The sequence below is a fragment of the Coenobita brevimanus genome, chromosome 78 (genome assembly GCF_032717465.1).
Source record: "Coenobita brevimanus isolate Jiangsu-jjx chromosome 78, ASM3271746v2, whole genome shotgun sequence".
Taxonomy (NCBI): domain Eukaryota; kingdom Metazoa; phylum Arthropoda; class Malacostraca; order Decapoda; family Coenobitidae; genus Coenobita; species Coenobita brevimanus.
The window spans coordinates 41,930,251-41,953,092 of NC_137031.1; the positions used below are offsets into that span (position 1 = coordinate 41,930,251).

At 42.0% G+C, this 22,842-nt stretch overlaps 1 protein-coding gene across 1 annotated transcript in view; it reads right to left on the bottom strand.

The window, feature by feature from the left end:
* Window positions 1-22,842, bottom strand: part of LOC145408815 (uncharacterized) — a 152,613-nt gene that overhangs the window by 22,693 nt on the left and 107,078 nt on the right. Inside the window, exons 5-6 of the mRNA XM_080279460.1 lie at window positions 16,673-16,742; window positions 2,820-2,922 (exon numbers count right to left, since the gene is read on the bottom strand). Coding sequence (XP_080135586.1) covers window positions 2,820-2,922; window positions 16,673-16,742 — 173 coding nt within the window. The remainder of the gene's footprint in view (window positions 1-2,819; window positions 2,923-16,672; window positions 16,743-22,842) is intronic.

Here is a 22,842-nt window from a genome sequence, read left to right on the forward strand (position 1 = left end):
GTGTGTGTGTGTGTGTGTGTGTGTGTGTGTGTGTGTGTGTGTGTGTGTGTGTGTGTGTGTGTGTGTGTGTGTGTGTGTGTGTGTGTGTGTGTGTGTGTGTGTGTGTGTGTGTGTGTGTGTGTGTGTGTGTGTGTGTGTGTGTGTGTGTGTGTGTGTGTGTGTGTGTGTGTGTGTGTGTGTGTGTGAGAGAGAGAGAGAGAGAGAGAGAGAGAGAGAGAGAGAGAATGTCAGCTTATGGTACTCCACGTGTTCGGAACCTACTCTTACTCTGAACTTTTTATAACCTCACCCATCTATCCATTCATCTATCCATCAGCTTATCCATCCAACCATTCAATCACTTATCCATCTACCTATCCATCATTCCATCCTTCCAACCACATACCCACTAATCCATCCATCATGTATCCATCTGGCTAGGTATTTATCTATCTCATCCTCTTACCCATCTATCTATATATCTATCTATTTATCTATCACGACAGGAAGTAGACATCTACCTGTTCAGAGTGACCTACGTGTCCACAGTCTACTCTTAGCCTGACCTCTTTGTATACCTTTGAGTTGCATTGAAAGAAAAATGACTAAAATTAAGCTTAAAGATCACACACACACACACACACACAGATCGTCATTATATCTATATGAGCAATACACACAAGCCACGCCGCCTTTGATCAGTGGCAAGCTAACTTAACAAATTCCCATGACACACACTGATATTCCATTGTTTTACGAGAGAGAGAAGAAGGGAAGTGAAGACTCATATATTACGAAGCTGATGACCGTGAACATATAGATACACCTCAGATACAACTCAGTCCTACGAGGTGCCGCAGTAATTTGGTGCAGTTCTATCTGACAGACAGCAAATAAAGAAAACTGGAAAGCGGCGTTTTCTTTTATTATGATTGACGAGGGACTACGGTATATTTTTTCTGACCCTCCCCTCTCCCCCACATTTCTTATTTCATATTCAGTGTAGATACTTTTATGCTCACCCTGATATTTTGGGGACTTTCTCACACTTTTCCCCGATTATCTTTGCTGCTGATTCTATTTAGTCATTGCTTTTATTCTTATCATGCACCTATCCCCATGTGATCCAGTATTAACTATAAAAAAAAAAAAAATCGGTGTCAAACATTTCAGTGTTCCTTATAATCAGAGATGATAAGCGATTTTTTTAACAGAATAAACACCAGCTTTCGAAAAAAAAAAAAAAAAATGATGTTCTTCAGAAAGACGGCACTGAAAGGAAATGCGTAACAGGTGAGATTCAGTTTCTTAATCAAAACGAAGATACAGAGAACAGTTGGTTCAATATGGAGCCCAATCTAGAAAAATGAACGCTGCCAGAACTTGGAATCTGATATTGGTGTCAAAATTTCTTCATTCCATGCCAAAATATGTTTTTTTTTTAATGCGAGGAAGAAGGAACCAAAGGCCATGAGCCCGCAGTAACAGTTCCCTCCAAGAGAGAAACAAAATACAATAGAGGCTGTTTCCATCCCCTTACTTCTTATATTCCTTTCACTGCAAGGCGTCTCGAGCAAAATATAGGAATAACAATAAAATACTTAAATAATCAATAAAATAATAATAAATTGAATATTAAAAAATAATTACATTCCTTGGGTGTAGAAAGACTCAAATACAAAGGACATCATTGTGGCGACGGAAAGAACTCATCTGGTATCTTCAAATTAACAAACTAGTAGGGGAAAGATTAGCACTTAAGACAGCATTGAAATCACCTCGGATTACATAATACATGCAGAAGGATAAGTACTTTTGGGAGCATAGGCATTACCTGGATCAGACATATAGGCAAAGGAAAAATTACTACTTTCGGACGCCCTGAAATTACTCAATAAACGATGCTACACCACAAGACCTAACACCACAGCCAAAACATTCCAATCAGTCTCAAATTAAATGGTATAACAAGGGCCCTGTCTGAACTAACACCACCAGACTAAATTCCAGTGCAAAAACTTTTCAATCTTTTCAAATCACATGGCATACCTAGAGGCTTGTCTGAACTAATAATTCTGACCTGGATATGAAGTTCCTCACTGTAAGCCACGTCTGGACCGGGAGCAATATTTTTTCTTTCCAGGATGATCGCTCGTATTAAATATCAGTGACTTAAGCTAACTTAACCTTATTATAATAACAACCTAGAGCCTCCTGGAAAAGAATCCCCCCAATTGACTAAGGTTGAAATTTGCCTCTTGAATTAGGGGTAATGGTAAGAAGAGAGATCAGTACTTAGGGAGCAGAGAAATTACATCAGGAGTATAACCTAAATACTGTGTTAAACTGGCCAATTACATTACCAAGAGGAAAAATTATAAGAGACAGATAATATAAATTAAGAAAAAATATTTAAACACATGAGAAGCCTTTAAAAGCAACCAAAAAACTGGCCTGAAGACGCGAGTAAAATTACACTGAAGTGTATGATACTACAGTGACACTAAATAAACCTGCGGTACTAACAAGATGCAAAAAGTGGGAAAGAGTGCACAAAATGGATTCAGATGCAGTCAGAGAGAGAGAGAGAGAGAGAGAGAGAGAGAGAGAGAGAGAGAGAGACTGATATTCTCTTATCCGTAGCCCAAACACTTTTCAGATAATACCCATGAAAATTATATATATATATATATATATATATATATATATATATATATATATATAAACAGATATAGAAAACAAGTCTGTGAAAACGACACATCAAAGACAACGATAATACGACAAGCCACAGAAAACGAATCCCCCACAACACACCAAAGAAAACGGGATGGGGCACTTACCGGTAACTGAAGCAGATGGTATAGGGAGTGTTTCGCTGCCCCTCGTCTCAGCTTGCACAGAGCCACGAATTCCTCATCGCTACTCTCTTTCTCTCGCAATAACCTGTACAAGGAGGGAAATATATGATTAAATGCGAACTAAAATCTCGAAACCAAAAATTATCATCATGCAACACCACCACCAGCAGCGGCAGCAGCAGCAGCAGCAACAACAACAACAACAACAACAATAACAACAGCACCTATAATAATAATAATAATAAAAATAATAATAAACACCACCACCAATAATAATAATAATAATAATAATAATACATCATTTAACCCCCAAGTGCCATAACGATTTATAAAGTATTATGGAAAACTAATACTCCGTACAGCCATGAAAATATGCTTATGGATGCCGTTTACCACAATGAAGTAAATACCGATATTAATTTTACATAATCATCAACAACAAAGTACAATATCACAGTTTCCCATTACACTCATGAAATAAAAACTGACGTTACTTTCAAAGGAATACTCTGGGACTCCATAAAAAGACACAAACATACACAGATGGGCTGGAAAATCGCCATCAAACCTTTCACTGTACCAACTGCTTCAATTCATAACTGCCACACAATTTTCTTAGGCTTAAAATTACCCTCCCAGACTGAAAGGGTTATCTACAAGTCAACGTACAGTCGAGTGAAAGGCGTACATAGTAATGATAATAAAAGCTTGCAGCAGGGAAGAAAAAAAAAAACTACTATAGAAAACGAGACCTCAGCATCTCTCCTCAGAAAACTTGACCCATGTAAGGATGACTACGCTAAATAACAGTTTCTGGCCTTTCACTAAAACTTGCCCCATAACATGCAATACTGCAGACCTAAAAAGGACTGTATACCTGTTAATGTATATGCCTATGCTTTTATTCTTCTTTCTCTTCTATTAGCTATATATGAAAAAATTATTTTTGAGCGTGCATGTGTATAAACAATAATACAAATGTGCAACTTATCTGTAGACCTGTATTCAATGTTCATTATCGTCATCATTGTAGTATTAACGCCTGACGACATTTTTTTTTACCTAAGACTGAGTTACGGGAGCTTGCAAGTGTTAATGCAGTTACCATTAACTCTCTCAAGGTCGGGACAATTTACAATACTTCATTCCTGATGACTTATGAAGATTTTATTGAACCAACAATGATTCGCAGGGGCCTGAGTGTTAAAAAATAAATACACTAATGAAACAGACAAGTAACGTAATTCAGGGCTCATGCTCGCAGCTTTGACTGAGGACCCTAAAAGTAAATGGTGTGGATCAAACACTTACAAACATTAGCCAAATAAAACAGTCTATCGTGTCACTGTCCATCCTCCCCACTCCATCCATCGTTCATTAACCTTCATAATATTGGGCCCAGATTTCCGTCCATTTGTAACTTATTGAGCTCAGTGGCAGAATAATACTACGGCTCTACATCCATTCAATTCCACTTCTTCGTGACTAGTTGGCAATTTTAGGCCAAGTTAAAGTACAAAGTATAGTAATTCAGCCGACGGTCAACCCAATATCCAGGCCACTCAAGGCTCACACATCAAGGCCAGGGCGCTCTCAAGGCACCTGGTACCTCCACACCTGCCATTTTACAATTCCTCCCCCCCCCCTCTCTCTCTCTCTCGGCTAGATCAATAGATATTCATATCCACAGACTTCAACATCAGGAGACGCGATATTCTTGACATTTTTTGCAATTAATCTAGGAGCGTTCGAGTATCTTCTGCGAGTATATTTTGCAAAACAGCAAACTTTTTCTTTTTTAAGAGCTCTGACCAACACTGTGCCACGGTATTCTCAGGGGTGCCAGATGGGGTGGGGTGGGGGGCAGCTCTCCCCGGCCAACTGCAGCTCTCTGGGGTAATAACGGGGTAGGTCTGAGGGAATTGCTGGTGGGGCAGTGAGGGTTGGGAAGGGGCCTCTGATGGTGGGGAAATGGGGGTGAGGTGGGAACGCAGGAGAGATGTGAAAGAGAGAAAGAACACAATTTTGAGTATCTAAGTGGATGCAAGGTGGGAATTAATATGCTTGGGAGACAACAGAATGCTCTCTAGCTATCTAGCTATCTATAGCCCGACGCCGCATCCGGTAAGGGCAGGCCTAAAGGAAGACATCTCCAGGTGCTCCTATCCCTACTCAGTAACGACTAATCTTTCCACGACACATAGCCGTCAATCAAACCCTCGTAACTATACTCATCTCACCCTAACTTGGCCTAGAATTGCCACGTCTCCATCCTGAATGGCGAGCTTTAACAACTGATTAAAACTAAGATACTATGCTAATGCTAATAACGAGGAAGTGTTTCAGAATGGATGGAGATCCGAAGTACTTTTTTCTGCTAGACCAATTTATAATAAGTCACCAAAGAACGAAAATCTGGGCTAAGTCTAGGTGACAGAACCATAATCTCTCCATTTCGTTCTTAGTCTTACCCTACTCCTTCTATTTCGTTTGTATACACCCACATTCCATTCACTGCATATAGCCAAACCACCACAGAGGATTTTCTCTCCACTATTATTTCTTCACCAATCTCCACAATACGTTATTCAAAAAGATCGGATTAGTGGAGAACATATTAAAAAAAAAAAAAAAAGATGAAGTGAGAAACTGTAAACAAGGAAGCACGAAATAGGAAAGAATATAAAAACAAGAAATGAAATATCATACTGGAAAAGAAACGAATGAAAACATGTACAGTATACATAAACTATTTATATACAGTATGAAAAAAGTTACACACACACACACACACACACACACACACACACACACACACACACACACACACACACACACACACACACAAAGGTGAGTGTTAAGATAAGGTGGCGGAGATCCGAAAAAAGAATGGAAAAAAAAAAAAGACAGGTAAAAAATTATCAAAAGAATTATAAAATACACAAAAGTAAAAAAAATAAATGACAGTGACAGGGATGCCTGTGTCAAAGAATTATAAAATGCATAAATAAAGAAAAGCAAGGGCCAAATAAGGGTGACAGGGATGGTTCATGACGCAATACCTTCCATACAACCACCCCATCCCTTACCATACGTCCCTCTGGCTGTTAGCGGTACCTAGGCCTTCCTCTCAATGATTTACACTACCTGTACTCATACGCATACCTGCATTAATTACCTTAACTCATTTACACAATTGATTTACAAAGCATAAAGTATTCGTATTTATGGCTGCCTCTCTGCTTACTTCGTTACTTATTCTTCATAGTGTTGTCTTCCTTATTTACTCACTCCTTTACTTATACACTTGTATACACACATACTTACATACATACTTATATACATACCACTAATAATGCTTCAAACAGTCTACTTACTCATCACCATCACCCTTATCTTTACTATCATCATCACTCCCTCTCTCATCACCATTATCACACCAATTTCACCCCCGCAAGGTGATGACAGTGCCGGATTTCTGAAAGTGTGTAAGTGGGCAAACCTCCAGTGAACCATTTACTACAGACTGGAGAAAACGCAGGCTCTTGCTAATGCCTTGGGAAACTTAAAGACAACCTGAGAAAAACTAGCGAAGTACCACCTTGCAAAATGGTTCATGAGAAAGAAAACACTGGGGTAGACTCTCAACCAGCACTCAAGGTACCGCCTCTGTGATAAGATTCTTGTGGAAGAGAAGTGTACCTGGGCGTTTGAAGATACAGAAACTAGAGATATAAAACCCTGAGCACAACAGGAGCAACACAGACAATGAGAAGGCCAAGAATTTCACGATAAACAACGTCGACATTTTCAGGATTTCACGAGATTAAAGAGAAAATTATCGTCCACAGAAAATCGGAACATCAAGAAACAGAACTTGATCAACTCACAATAATTACTTGCAGGGAAAACTTGAATGCGACTTCTAGAACAACTTATCTTGTTCGTGGGCTTTATAATTGTTTCAAAAAGAATGTAACAGAATTTTAATATTACTAAAATCATTCTATCTCTCTCTCTCTCCCTTACACACACACACACACACACACACACACACACACACACACACACACACACAATCATCTCAGAAACAAATCACTGTCAGGGATGTCAGTCGGTCCTAAAACCAAACATGTTACCTCAAAAACGCCAACCAGAAATATATTACCACTCAGTTTTTACTAGTTGATTTAATTTCCTTATAAAATACCCCTTTTCAATTTTCCACTAACAATGTCCATGCATATATTGTCAGCAAGGCAATTTCTCATAATATTTATTACATACAGCACTAATCTCTCTCTCTCTCTCTCTCTCTCTCTCTCTCTCTCTCTCTCTTTGCCCGTCTCGAATTTCGCCTTCCTGTTTACGCTGAATGTAATGGAGGATGATCTATAAGGGAATGAGTAGGATGCAATGTGTCCTTCAAAGGGAGACTGATGTAAGTGTGTGTGTGTGTGTGTGTGTGTGTGTGTGTGTGTGTGTGTGTGTGTGTGTGTGTGTGTCTCTCTCTCTCTCTCTCTCTCTCTGTACTATATCCAACAGTAAGTACCAATCCCTTATCTGACCCTACAAGAGACAAAGACGGCATCTACATTACTTTGAACCTAACTTTGCCCTCTTTATCTCTGACTCTAAAAAAAATCCAGTGCTTATATTGTGCTGTCTTGTTCTCCTCTTTGAACTTGCAAAAAGGAAAAAAAATATATTGTTCTTAAATTGCCTGACCTACTGACTTTTACATCTACCTGTTTTAAGTCTCTCTCTCTCTCTCCCTCTCTCTCTCTCTCTCTCTCTCTCTCTCTCTCTCTCTCTCTCTCTCCCTCACACCCAAATACCCGTCAACTAAAATAAATTTAAGTCTCTCTCTCTCTCTCCCTCTCTCTCTCTCTCTCTCTCTCTCTCTCTCTCTCTCTCTCCCTCACACCCAAATACCCGTCAACTAAAATAAATTACTATACTCCACACCAGTCAGTTTGTTCACAGAATCACACCATATAACAATCTTTAACTTGACTGAGGTATTTTTCTTCCCAGTGATCTTCCATGAGTTTCAGGTGATGCCTTGAGAGGGTGTGGCTCTACAAACATGTTACCTGAAGCGTAGTATAGTAACCTCTTTCCCTCACTGATTGATATCTGTACAAGTAACATCAATACCCCGCTTGTATTTCATTCATGCAAGAAGCGTAGGTACTGAAAGGATTTACGTATGATGCAAAATGATATGAAAAATTGTGTACAACTTGCAACATAAACCGCTGGTGTACATGTGTTACGCAAATTATGATTATTTATTTATACATTGGTGTTGTGATGTCACCTGAGCTAACCTGAAAAAGCCCGGAGCTTCCTTTTTCTGCTTTACCTTCCTCCCCCCCACCCCCTCTCTCTCTCTCTCTCTCTCTCTCTCTCTCTCATAAACACACACACACACACACACACACACACACACACACACACACACACACACACACACACACCGCCCAGTCATCTCACACACCCTTTTTTAACCTAATCATCCACAGCCTTGCACAAAACACCTCCTCTATCATGACTACCTTCGCCACCCTTCCCTCCTTTCCTCTTTCTTCCCTTCCCTTCCCCTCCCCTCTCCCTCCCTTTCTTTCCCTTCCCTCTCATCCTTTTCTTCCCCAGTTTTCTTGTCCTCTTCCCACTTCCCTAATTTCCCTCCCTCTCTTTTTCCCCTTTCCCTCTCCGCACCTTTCTTTTCCTCGTCTTTCTTTTTCTTTCTCTACTCCCTCTTCAATTCTTCTTTCCCCTCTCGCTTCCTCCCTCTTTTAACTGTAACTTCTTCTCCTCTTTCTTTCCCCATTCCCTCCTATCGCATCTCAGTCACTGCTATTACCTTTCGCTCTCCTTTCATCCTTCCCTCTTATCTCGCTCTTTTCCTTTTCTCCCATTTCCTTCTTCTCTCTCTCTCTCTCTCTCTCTCTCTCCTTCCCTTGATTTCACTTCCTGTCCTTGGGTATGATAGGATGCTTAATCAGGAGGGAGAAGGGGAAGGGGAGGGGGAGGGGGAAGGGGAATGGGAGGGGGAGGGAAGGGGGAGGAGAGGGGACAAGAAAGAAGAGAAAGAAGGAGGGGGTAGGTGAGGGATTTATGATGGAGGAGATGGAAGAAAGGAGGGGGAGAGGAGGAGGACGAGGGGGATGGTGAGGGAGAGCGGATGGAAGAGATGGAAGAAAGAGGAGGGGAAAGAGGAGGAAGGAGAAGGTATATATAGACAAGGTAGTTGGGGAACAGGAAGGAGGAGCTGATTGGGAAAAGGGGAAGGTAAGAAAGGAGAGAGAGAGAGAGAGAGAGAGAGAGAGAGAGAGAGAGAGAGAGAGAGAGAGAGAGAGAATTAAGATTACAAAAAAGGAGAAAGGATGTGATGTAACAAGCCACAGGAATCAAGACAAGGATGTGGAGTAAGGAGGGAGGAGACAACAGGGGAGGATATGAGGAGAGATGGGAGGCAAGGGTGGGGAGAGAATAAAAAGGATGGAGGGGGGAGGAGTGGAGAAGAAACATGGAGGGGGTGGATTAAAGTGGAGAAGAAAGTTTGACAGGGGGAAGTGCCCAGAGTGGAGAAAGAAGGTGGGAAGTGGGGAGGAAAGGTGGAAGGAGAGGAGAGGAGGGGGAGAGGAAATAGGAAGGGAGAGGTGAAGAGGGGATAAGGAAGAAAGGTAAGGGAGAGGAACAGGAAGGATGGGAGTGGAGAGAATCAGTGGGATGGTGGATGGATTGGGATTTGGGCGTTTGTGCGGGAGGAAGAGCTGAAAAGCGAGGTGTACCTGACACGAAAGAAAAAACAGAAAGATATGCAGCAGTTGAAAACTGGAAAGACACATAGACACCAATACTGAAATAAAGGGAAGAAAAGCTGTCGAGGCGCGAGAGGGAAGGGAGAGAAGAAAATAGGTGACTGAGAAGTTAAAGTAATACATTAATTAGTAAAATTTGGGCAAATAAACTGACAATAAATGAAAAAAATGAGAAAGTAAAGCAAGGAAGATGGAATAAAGACAGAGAGATGTGCGAGGGAAAGGGTGTAGATGGGGGAGTATGAGAGAGGGATGAAAGAAAATCGACAGAGGGTCATACTAAAAGGGGGAGGGGGATACTGTTAGGAAAGAAAGAATGGAAGAAGGGGTGGGGAGGAGAGGGAACAGACACATAAGCATAGATGGGATGGGCATGAAGGATAAAACTGACGATGAAAAAAAAAGGTTAGTGGTAATTGTAACCCCAGACTCATCAGAACGTGAATCCAGCGGCTGCAGACTAAAATTACCCTTCTACAGACCACCATCCTCCTCTCGGGGGATTAGGAGGGAACTGAGGGACACTTGTATTACCAGGCAGAGGAGAAACTCGGCCATATTGGTGCCACCAGGTGAAGGCATCCCTCTTATAGAACTAATGTATAAAAATACGAAAGAGGGGACTGATATGTAGGGAAAGAAGAATTAAGAAGTTGCAGGAGGGGAAGGGTGCAGATGAGAGGACAGGGATGGTTGAAAGGAAGGTGACAAGGGGTTGAAGAGGAAATGTGGGAGGCGGAAGGAGGCAGGAGCGATGAGGGACTGAAGGGTAAGGAGAGTCAGGGAGGGAAAGAAGGAGACAATGAGATGGGGGGAAGGTAAAGGTGAGGGAGAAGAAGGTGTATATATGTGGAGGAAGGATGATGCTGCAGGACGGGGTGGGGGATGGCAAGAGGTAAGAAACACACACACACACACACACACACACACACACACACACACACACACACTAGTATGTGACACAAACAATTCATCATTACTATCATATAACAAATCCTACAGTTACAGACAACTCACAAATATTGCACTTACAACTACTGAAAAAGAAACAGTAGTAGTAATAGTGGAAGTAACAGTAGTAATAGCGGTAGTAGTAGTGGCAGTGACAGTAGTAACAGTGGTAGTACCAGTATAGTAACAGTGGTAGTAACAGGAGTAACAGAGTATCAGCAGCCGCCTCTTCGTCTCTTATCAGCTACAGTTGGCAATGTCTTCCCTCTATAATTTGTCACCTAGCTAAGTGGTTGGTGTTTATAAGGTGGCGTTCTGACCCTTGACCCTTCCTCGCCCCTCCCCTCCTGTCCCTTCCCCACTCCCAACCCGACCCCACCTGCCTCATCCTCTCTACCCCACCCCACCAGATCCTACCACACCCTATCCCCACCTGCCCCCACACACTCAACCCCGCCCCACCCTGCCTCATCCTCTCTACCCCACCCCACCAGATCCTACCACACCCTATCCCCACCTGCCCCCACACTCTCAACCCCGCCCCACCCTGCCTCATCCTCCCTACCCCACCCCACCAGATCCTACCACACCCTATCCCCACCTGCCCCCACACTCTCAACCCCGCCCCACCCAACTCTACCTGCCCTCACCTTGACCCCGAGTATCCTGAAGGGGGAGATAAGAGAGGGAATTAGAGTGAGGTCGACCCCAATCCTTTCCATTGCTCTTGATTCATTGCCACACACGTAGTCTCTGTCTGTCTGTCTGTCTGTCTCTGTCTGTCTGTCTCTCTCTCTCTCTCTCTCTCTCTCTCTCTCTCTCTCTCTCACTTATTTGTCATTTTTCCTATTTTCCTCCTTCCTAACTTCCACCTCTCATCTCTTCCTCCTTCCTCTCCCCCGTCACCTTTCTTCCTCTCTTCCTTCCCCCCCCCCTTCTCTCCTCATTCCTTTCATCCCTCCTTCCCTCTCTTTCCCTTCCCCTCCCTCTCCTCCTCCTTCATCCCTGCCCCTGCTCCTCTCCTCCTCTCTTCCCCCTTCTCTGACTCCCCTTCCCTCCTCCCTCTTCTCAGATCCCCTTCCCCCTTCCTCTCTCCTCTCATCTCACTCAACCTCATCTCATTTCCTCCCACAAGAGCCTAGAGGGCCTGAAAGGTGAGTCAATGGAGGTGAGGTTCATTTTCCCTGGCCACTGTAATGATAGTTCTCATAATTTCGTGTTTTTCCTGCTTCTGGAGCCAAACAACCCAGTGTATGATAGTGGTAATAGAGTGACGGCGACGACGACGAGGATGGATGGATGGATGGATGGAGGAGGAGGAGGAGGAGGAGGAGGAGGAGGAGGAGGAGCAGGAGCAGGAGGAGGAGGAGCAGGAGGAGGAGAAGGAGCAGGAGGAGGAGGAGGAGCAGGAGCAGGAGGAGGAGCAGGAGGAGAAGCAGGAGCAGGAGGATGGATGTTTGGATGGATGGATGGACGGAAGGAAGGAAGGAACGAAAGGAAGGAATGGAGAAGGAGGAGGAGGAGGAGGAGGAAAATACTGTATATACACCGGTATTTCCCTCTACGAACAACGAAAACAATCACAACTCAAAAAAAAAAAAAAAAAAAAACACACTGAGGGAGATTAGAAGTGCATCGAACCAATACAACCGAGACATCCCTACAGCAGCCTAACACTTATTTATTTATTTTTTCTTTTTTGTTCATCATCCCATACGGAACCACGGTGACTCGGTGCTAGCGTGTTTGTCTGGCGACCTGCTTGTGTCTACGTCTACGGTTAAAATCCCAAGAAGTGATGGACATTTAGAAAGGGTGCTGGTTGTGTGTCCTTGCATATGTTTGTGTATGTTCGCACTCTGGCCTGTATTGTATGTGGCTTTGGATTTCTCGCAGTACCTCTTCCTTAGCGATTTGTTTTGCGCATCACAGGTTCAGCATCTTTCTGTTTGTTAATGAAGCATTTTTTGTCGATATTAAAACGATAACCATAGCATACAAAGGAATGTTAAGGTGTAATACGCAAAATAAATCAGTTTTAAAAAGGTGCAACGCTATGCCATTAAGAATACGACCGTCTGTCTGTTAATAAAGAATACATACAGGTTGACTGACACACACACACACACACACACACACACACACACACACAAACTAGACAATTTCACCCCTCCTCTTCCTTTATTCCTCACCCCTTGCCTCCTTTCCTAATTCCTTCTCTCTTCCTCTCCCTCCCCTCCCTCTCCTCCAGATACTCTTTGTTCTTCCTCTTATCTCGATACTTCCTCTCATCTCCTCCCTCCACTCTTTCTCCCCATGCATTTTTCCTAACCTCTCTCTCTTCACATCTTCTCTCCCTCCCATCCTCTTACTCCTACTCCCTCTCGACCCCTCTTCCTCTATCAGTCTTGCATTCCTCCCTTCCTTCCCCTCCCCACTCTCTCGCTCCCTCACTCTCCTACCCCTCCTCTCACTGCCCCACTTCCTCCCTAATTCCCCTCTCCCCCAACATCCTATCACATCTTCTCCCTTCAATCCTTTCCCTCCTTTCCACTCCTCTTTATCTACTTCGTACCTTCCCCTCTCCACCGCTCCTCTCTCTCCCCCCAGCATCCCTTTACTTCTATGTCTCTTCCCTTTGCAACACTTCCTCCGACTCCTCCCTCCATTTATCTCCCCTCCTGCCACTCCTCCCTCTTTTATTCCTCATACTTTCTCTTCCTCTCACTTCTCCCTCCCTTTCCCTTCCCATCCCCTTTTTCATTCCTTTCTGCTTCCCTTACCTCATCTCCTCTTCCATCCCCTTTCCCTCCAAGCTCCGGACAGCAGGAATTTGAGTAACGGCGACAGGAAGTCTCAAATATGTCCTACTGTCCTGCCCTCCTTTAGACTCACCTTCACCTTCACCTTCACACACACACACACACACACACACACACACACACACACACACACAGGAACAGAGGACTGATTCTTATCTTTACCTTCCAACATAAAATTCGTGTACTGAGATAGAGAACATTTATTTTCACGTTTCGCTTAATTTCGCGTAACTACAGTTCACAACTGCCATTTAAAACTTCATCAAGCATAACTCCTCCACTTCGAAAGGTCTCCCATACGTTGAATAAAATCGCTTGGAAGCTGCAAGATTTAATTCAGTTTATGGGAGCGTCTCCAAGTGCAGGGGTTACACTGTCTTCCGGTGAACACGACGGCAAGTATGTGATATATAATTTAAACCTGAGGGGACGACCTTGAAGTCCTTGGCCCAAAAGTGATGGTTGCTACATCAATCAGACCACAAAGAATGAACTCATATGTCTGCAAGTTTGTGCCTCAGTGGAGCGAGAGATGGCAGGCAGAGGGCGCGACAGCACCATTATGAGGGAAACTGGGAAGGACAAGCAAGCATTGTGAGGCGCAAAGCGAAGCAACTGTACCATGGTGGTGGGGTACAAGGACACAGGCTGAACTAGATTCATCATCATCATCATTAGGCAGTTCATTATTTTAGCTATGCAAGGAACATCGACAGTGTTGATACCATAAGACCCTGAGGAGTAGTCTGTGCTGAGATACGTTTCGTTCTTGTGAGCCCTTTAAATCTGTCAGAACGAAACGCTTTATCTCAAAAAACAAGTGTCCTCTGAAGGAAGGGTGTTTTCCTAGCAATCCATTCATAGTCCACTGCACGACGGTCCTCACTCCTGGGAATGGGAAGGCAGTTCTTGACTACGGTGGTTTAGGACAGCCTGGTAAAGGAGTTGGAATTGACATGCGGGAACCCAAGTTTACCCACATCAATTTCCATGCCGGGGCTTGGCAAATATATCACAAGAGCCAAGAAAAATTTCACTTGTGTATGATGTAAATGCAAGGGTTCTACCTAAATTTAGAATATCATAATTTTCATCACCATCTTTATCATCAACACCCTGGTCCCCATAAAAAAAAAAAAAAAAAAATCTATATCATACACACACTATTAATGAGCTACTTAAATGGCAGGGGAAGTGACAACATCTCCTTCCTACACTATGACCACAGTGCCTTCATTTGTTCTCACTCTCCTCTAAACCATCTGTGAATACAACACCCGCCTGAGCAGCTTCTATACACGGCACGTCCCTTCTAGTTAGCAAAGCTTCAGCGTGTCACAAAAGGTAGTGATGACCGTACGCTGAGCATAAAAGAGAGTGGAATTTGGGCCGAATAGGGTAGTGAGAGTCCCAGAGCGTTTGGGTGTGTAATGCTAATATTTGTCACTGTAACCGTGTTTTTACCAGTGCTATACAGGGTGTTGGCATATCCATGTAAAGTGGATGAGGATGATGAGGCAGCGTGGGGCGTGCAAGTGCAAGGTGTTAAGTGAGGAGTGGTAGTATAAGATGTGACACTGCGAAATGTAAGGTGTTAAGTGAGGAGTGGTAGTATAAGATGTGACACTGCGAAATGTGAGGCGTGATAGCGTGGGGTGTGGAAGTGTAAGGTAGTTTGAGGTGTGGTACTGTAAAATGTGACTGTGTAAAGTGTGGTAGTGTGGGATGCAGAAGTGAGGTGTGGCAGTGTAAGGTGTGGAAATGTGAGGTGTTGTATGACAGTGAGTGGCGCGGCAGCATGATGTGTGGTACTGAGAGATGTGAAAGTGTAGATTCCCTTCAAAATACTACAGTTAATTATAATCCAAAGTCAGAAATCTCCCGGATCAGTAAACATGCACCAGCCATCCTCCATACTGCAGAGAAAAATGAGGTCCACTACAACAAACCGTTCCCCAGGTCCAAGCTACGAGATATGCTGCCGTAGTAAATCAGAAATGACACCCCTGTAAACTGCAACATCCATTCTTGCAGAACAGGTCCCCCAGTTGTATATGAGAGATGAAAGGTGGATAAAGAAGAAAATGAGAAAAGGGAAGAATGACAGGCATATACGTAGATACAAATATGGACACACAGATTTATAGATAGGCAGGTAGGTCGAGAAATAAATAAATAAATAAATAAATATATTAGAGAGAGAGAGAGAGAGAGAGAGAGAGAGAGTAAAAGTTACAAGGTTTCCAAGCAGAGAGAAAGACTACCCTAGTAAATTAGAAACGCCAAACTCTCGCTCTGTAAATTGCAGTCTCCCCTCTCGTAAAACATGTGCCCAGTTGTAAACACATAAGGAGACTCCATTTCACAACGATAAGGGCAACTGGCACGTCTGGGATGGTGGGATGGACGTGTGTGCCATTTTAGAACGGAGATGGGGGCTTGTGGTACGGAAATTGGGAGGAAAGCGGGAGAGAGAGAGAGAGAGTGGGGGGGTGCGTGCGTGCGCGTGTAGCCCCATGAGAGAGTATCCTGCGTTGTGAGCGGCGCCCAAAACTCTTTAGCGGATAGTGGTCAGCCCTCGCTAATGGAAAACGTGTGGCGAAGGTAAAGAAAACGGTGGTGTGCTTTACCTAAATGCCGACCGACGCGACCACTGAATTCGCTAAAGTGACCCGAAGATGTTTTTTTCCGCTCCATTAGCTAGCAACAAACTCGAAGGTGGAATTACCAACTGATGTATTTTCTTTTCACTTCCTGCCACCACCAGACGATTTTATTCAGCTGAAGAGAAGGCTGCTTAGGACTGAAGGGGTATCTACTCCTTTCCTGATCGCAAAGTCTAAAGTGCATAAAGAGATCCAGATAAAAAAAAAAAAAAAAAAAAAAAAAAAAGAATATCATAAACTACAATTCATTCGCTTAAACCTGGAGGATGAGTTTTGTCCTCTTGCATCACGAACTTACGAGGCTTCCATACACTTTCTGATCTCTGCTTGAATTCCTTTAATTCGACGTTCAGTATTTTTTTGTTGTGTGTTTTTGATGCAACTGGAAGATCTTATTCAGTTCAGGACAGCCCTCTGGTGGAGACGGAGTTAATAAAGGGCATTTCTAGCTCCTTAACTTCGAAAACTCTACCAGACTGTATAAGCTTGTATGGTAGTAGCGAGATTAATACACACACACACACACACACATACCTCACCTATCCCTACTCACGAAGGAACCTTACCTGATGGCTTCCTGCTGTTGCTCCAGGTACTCCTCATACACGTCCCAAGTCTCCTCTGGGAACACCTCGCCTGTGAAAAGAAATAGTGACACCAATATTAACCCTTTCTTTACTTATTCTATTCTGGCTGAAAACTCCACATTTTTTTTTTTTTCCGTTAAGTAGAGCAGGGCACAGCAGTGCGAAGTAAAACAGAGTAGACCAGAAAAGGGCAAGGAAGAACAGAGGAGCGGAGAGTTGAGTTTACAGTGCAATACGCTAGAGGAGAATAAAGTACAGTGGAGTAGAATACAGTGGGGCAGAGTACAGCAACAGGAAACAGAGTACAGCAGAGACTAGAGCAGAGAAGAACAGAGAAGGAAGAATGTTACAAACTGTTTTCCTTAATTCTTACAGTGCCACAGATTCACATGACGGATTACACCCGACGATATCAGTCAGCTGAAGGAAAGCGTCGGCCTCAGAGGGTTAAGCAAACTGGAAGGTGGCGTATGCAGAAGGATTTAACCTCTTCAGTACCATGACCTCTTTTATGTTTCTGTTATCCTTGTAGAGTCACCCGGTAAAGAAAGGGTGAAGGAAGGATGTCTCTAACCTCCTCTAATCGCTCGATCGTGTAGGTCAGGATAAAAAAAATGGACAAATAATTCTTTCCTCTGTTCATTTTCAAGTCTCGCGTCCCTCGTCACCTGCGTTACCTGTATCTGGCGGTGAGAAGAGTCTTGCCCGGAACGAGATTCAGTGAAATGTGTGTGTGTGTGTGTGTGTGTGTGTGTGTGTGTGTGTGTGTGTGTCTTAATCCAACCTCAGTCCGAATGAATCCAAATTTTGTTAAATGCCAGACACGTAATCCCAGAGATTATTTTTGACGGTCGGAAAAAAAAAAAAAATAAAAAAAAAAAAAAACAAAAGCTCCATTCCTTCTTGCTCATCCAAATTGCTCACCCACATAGTCTCTTCAACTTCATACTTCCATCTTTTCTGTTCCTCTGTCGTCCTCTCTTCGTTTTCTGTCTTCCCGTTAGATTCATATGTGGCTTTGATGTATTTAATCTGCCGTGAAAAATAAAAACTGGTTCTCCTTCGCTTCTGGTGATTAAAAAGGAAAACGGCGCCGTGAAACAAGGGAACTGAAATTTTCGTGTGTGTGTGTGTGTGTGTGTGTGTGTGTGTGTGTGTGTGTGTGTGTGTGTGTGTGTGTGTGTGTGTGTGTGTGTGTGTGTGTGTGTGTGTGTGTGTGTGTGTGTGTGTGTGTGTGTGTGTGTGTGTGTGTGTGTGTGTGTGTGTGTGTGGACTGACTGGCTGTTGAACGTGATTTAATTAGATATCACGTTGCTCTCTCTCTCTCTCTCTCCAGCACAACGTTACTCAGGCCCCGGAACAAACAGCCCCGATGGGAAACTGCTGAAAAGTGACTCCCTTTAAACGTGACCACAAGAGCAAAAATGATGCACAGCCAGTAGGGGGTGGGGTAGGGCGGTGAGGGGAAAGATGGAGGGGTGAGGGAGGGGTGAGGGTGGAGGGAGGGATGGGGTTGGATAGAGTGCTGAGGAAGGGGGGAGAATCGACTCAGGTTTGCACTACTAGAGGAAGTAGAAAGCAGACTGGATTAGAGAGAGAGAGAGAGAATAATGCTGATTTCTAAGCCGACTGTATCTCCTTAAAAAAAGACAATATTGCACAATTATTAAACCCAAATTTAAAGGACAATATTTCAGAACATTCGCCATAATTTCAAAATTATACGGAAAACGTGAGCTATGATAAATAAAAATATACGATTACTGAAACTGAACGTGCATTAAAGAACCTTGGAAAATTACTATCCTTGTCTGTCTTATCATCGCCAGGTTATCACACTCGGTTCAGGGAAGATCTGTCTAAAGGAAGGGGTTAAGTGAGAGCATTTTTATCTCTGACTGCCGAAAGGTCCTTCCTAACCTTATCTTCTTTGGGTGGCAAAAAATGATAAAAAACTAATAATAATAATAATAATAATAATAATAATAACAGCAAAAATAATAATAAAAACATCGTAACTAAGAGACAGGCATAATAAAAGTAATTATTTTTTATAGTGTCTCCTTCAATAACACAAGCAGTAAATATCTGATAACATTTCATCCTGCCTTTAAAAATATAAAGAATGTACAGTAAATAATGGCAAAAGTAATGGCACTTTTTTTTTTTAACTTAACCTCTTTCACCCACCACACAATCCTGCCCCCTCAAAAAAAAAAAAAAAAAAAAAAAAAAAAAAAAAAAAAAGCTCCCTCGGCCCCCTCGTGTCCCCGGAACACTTATATCTGAAGGTAACATTAACGGGAGCAGTGTCAATAAACCACTAAAACCCTCATGGCGGTAATAAAACACACACACACACACACACACACACACACACACACACACACACACACATGGTCTCTCTCTCTCTCTCTCTCTCTTTCTCTGCCTTCCTACACTGTTTCATGTTCAATTTCCTGATAATAATGACGTAAATGATTATGTTTTATTCATTCATTTAATTCTTGGTATTACTTTTTGCGTTATTCATTATCATTTTTTTTTCTTCATCAATCGACATTTTCCTTTCTCCCTTCATTTATTATTCATAACCAATTTTCCTCTATAATTACTAGAGTTTTTACGATCACTATAAAATAATGAGTTCAGAATTACTTTATTAACACGCATTCTGTTTGCTTTCAAAATTTCTTTCTTCTTTATGATAGCTCACATCATCCATCCTTGCTTCCTTCATTTTTTTTATTCTCTCTTCCCTACATTATGTACAGTACCTTCATTATAAAGAGAGAATGACACGCTGTCTATTTATCTACCTATCATCTATCAACCTATCTATCTATCCATCAACATCCCCACCAACACAAAATAACCCAGTATAGTAAAACAAAAACAAAATCTATGAAGTGTATTATTATTCAACATATCTTTATCCTTAGATTACAGTTTCTTCCTTTCCATCTCATTTCCATATTTCCTCCCTTCTCATTTGCACAGTTAATTTTCCTTCCTTAATTATATTTTCGCATATCACTGGATAATGATTCACTTTAGTTTTCTTTAATTTTGCAGTTTCCTTTTCCTCTTCTACCTAAATTTCCTTCTATTTCCACACTAAATTCCCTTCAATTTCCACACTAAATTCCATTCTATTTCCACAATAAATTTCCTTCTATTTACATACAAAATTCTCTTCCTGAACAACATATTTACTCCACCTTAACATAATAACGCCTTGGTCCAGTTAGGTTATTTCATCATTAATCTCATTTTAATTTTCAGCATATGTTCTCTTACTGTTTTACTTCTCTCTCTCTCTCTCTCTCTCTCTTTCTTTTTCTTCTGTCACCGCATAAATTAACCCTATCATAAGTCACCATAATGATCCAAAAAAGTTACATTATTTTATTTTATGCATACTTCACACTGTTTTTCAATTTCGTATTCACCTCGTTTCAATAACCTTTTCAACACAACTGTACTGCGTCTTTTTAATTCTCCTTTATTTCAGTTTGGTAGGGCATACTTTACTGTTTTATCCACATTATATTTGTCTTCATTGTCATATATCATTCTACATATATTACTCGTTTTATTTTCATTTTCACGTATCTTTTCATATATTATATTTTTTTTTCATACACTGTTTCACATATTACGTAGGTCCTATTATCATTTTCGTATATCATTTCCTACATTACTCAAGTTTTATTTTCATTATCATACCTGTATATTATTCAAGCCTGATTTTCATTTTCATATACTATTCCATAATACTCAGGTCTTACCATTTTCATATAGTTTCACATATTACTCAGGTCTTATAATCATTTTCATATATGAATTCCGATATCATTTAAGTCTTATTTTCATTATCATATATTACTCAAGCCTTATTTTCATTTGCATATACTATTTCATATAATATTCAGGTCTTAGTCATTTTCATACCATTTCCTATATTACTCAAGTCTTATTTACATACAGTATATATATATATATATCACTCACGTCCCATTTTCATTTCCATATACATTCCTCAAGCCTTATTTTCATTTTCATCTATTCTACTCAAGTCTTATTTTCAATCTTCATATATTTTACTCGTCTTATTTTCGATCTTCACATATTTTACTCAAGCCATATTTTCATTCTTCATGTATCTCCGTTTTTCACAATCCGTTTTTCCCTCTTCCACCACAACTGTTTACTTCTAAAGCCTCATTTTCGTTCTCACATGTTTCCATTATCCAGAGTTACAGTATAATTCTTAAGTATAACTTCTTTCTTCCACCTCATTTTCATACAAAATTACCCTCCCTAATACGACGCTGTAATGACCTCAATCCAGTTATAATCGCGGGAATGATGGCGATGTTATGGTGTGTGAACAAATGAAGCGGTTGTTATGCAGGGCTATCAACATTCCCAAAATCACCACATCAACACCACATGACGGACGCAACCGCCCCCCCCTCTCTCTCTCTCTCTCTCCGTGTGCGTGTGTGCGTGCGCGTGTACCCCAAGGAGAGGGCCAACACTGCACAGTTACTTTCCCCGCCCTCTTCATCAAACCTCAAATTCTCGTAAACGCTGGGAAACACACACACACACACACACACACACACACACACACACACACACACACACACACACACACACATTTCTCTCACTCTCTCTCTCTCTCTCTCTCTCTCTCTAACTGTTGACAGATGAGTGTGGTTTTAGATTTCGCACTTGGTTTGCACCGTGATATGGGGGGAAGGGGTGGGAAAAAGGGGACTAAGGGGAGGGGGATGGAAAAAGGGGGTAGGGAGAAGGGGTTGGAAGAGGGGAAGGAGAGAGATTTAGGGCGAGAGGGGAAGATGCGGTAGCAGGAATACATTCAAATTCGATCCACTGTCAACTCGGTCCAATTAACTGCACCTGGACCGATTCTATCCACCAACTCGACCCACTCTATCTACCAACTCGACTCACTCTATCCACCAACTCGACTGATTCTCTTAAATAAACTGATCAACATGGGGTCAAAACATATCAAATCCAAGCACCTACATAAACTGAGATTTGGTGGGAGTAAAGACAGCATGGGAGCACAGTAAGCGAGAGATAAAGAGGAGGAGGAGCTGCCAGTGGGTGAGAATAGAGGAAGTGAATGAGATATGAGAAAACAGAAAGTGTGTAAGAGTTGAGAGCAGACAGAGTGAGTGAGAGCAGACCTGTGAGTGAGTGGACCATGTGTGCGTGATACTGAGTGCGTGAGCGTGCGTGAATGAGAGTATGCGCAGGTATGTTTAATGTGCACGTGACCTGACCAGTGTACTAAAACGCACTTGCATATTCACAGGTAAAGAGAGAAAATAATCCTTCAACCCATGGACGCAATTTCTACAATATTCATGGTGATGCCAGACGATTTTATTCAGCTGAGATGGTACCGCATTCAGTTCCTTAAAGAAAGCTACGTACACAACTCCTCCACATCATTTTCCTTAAGTGGACTAAATTCGTCTGAGGGTGGTGAGAAGAAATTTAATGTCATTGTAGTGAAGAGATTAATCCTTTCGCTACGAGAGGCTTCATCTAAGTATGAATAATATCGTCTGGCTGTAAAGTGAAAAAAAAAAAAAAAAAAAAAAAAAAAAAAACACCATTGCTCTGGTTTGTCGAGTGTGGTCATTACTAAAAGGGAACAGAAATGTTTGCAAATGTTTTGGCCGAAGAACCCCTCACAGGATGAAGTGACAGTCAACAAAAAAAATGCAGACTGATATATGTGTATTCCCTCATTCCTAATTTACAACGAGATGGTAAAACCCCATATGTCGCAGATAAAAAGATGAGAAAGCACGCAAGCAAAATGATCTTTACAAAGCGCCCTGAGAAGTTAGTTACAAATCATTCCAACATTCGAATTCCTGGCGCCAATTCCCAAGCAAAATTATATTCACGTATTCTGTCTTACTTCAGTGTCGTGGACTGGTCAGAGAGATTAGCTACTTATACACAAACGAACATACACAATTTACGTATGCAGCAGAACTCTTCCACAAACATACATTTCTAGTATTCTTTACACACACACACACAATGAGAGAGAGAGAGAGAGAGAGAGAGAGAGAGAGAGAGAGAGAGAGGCAAAC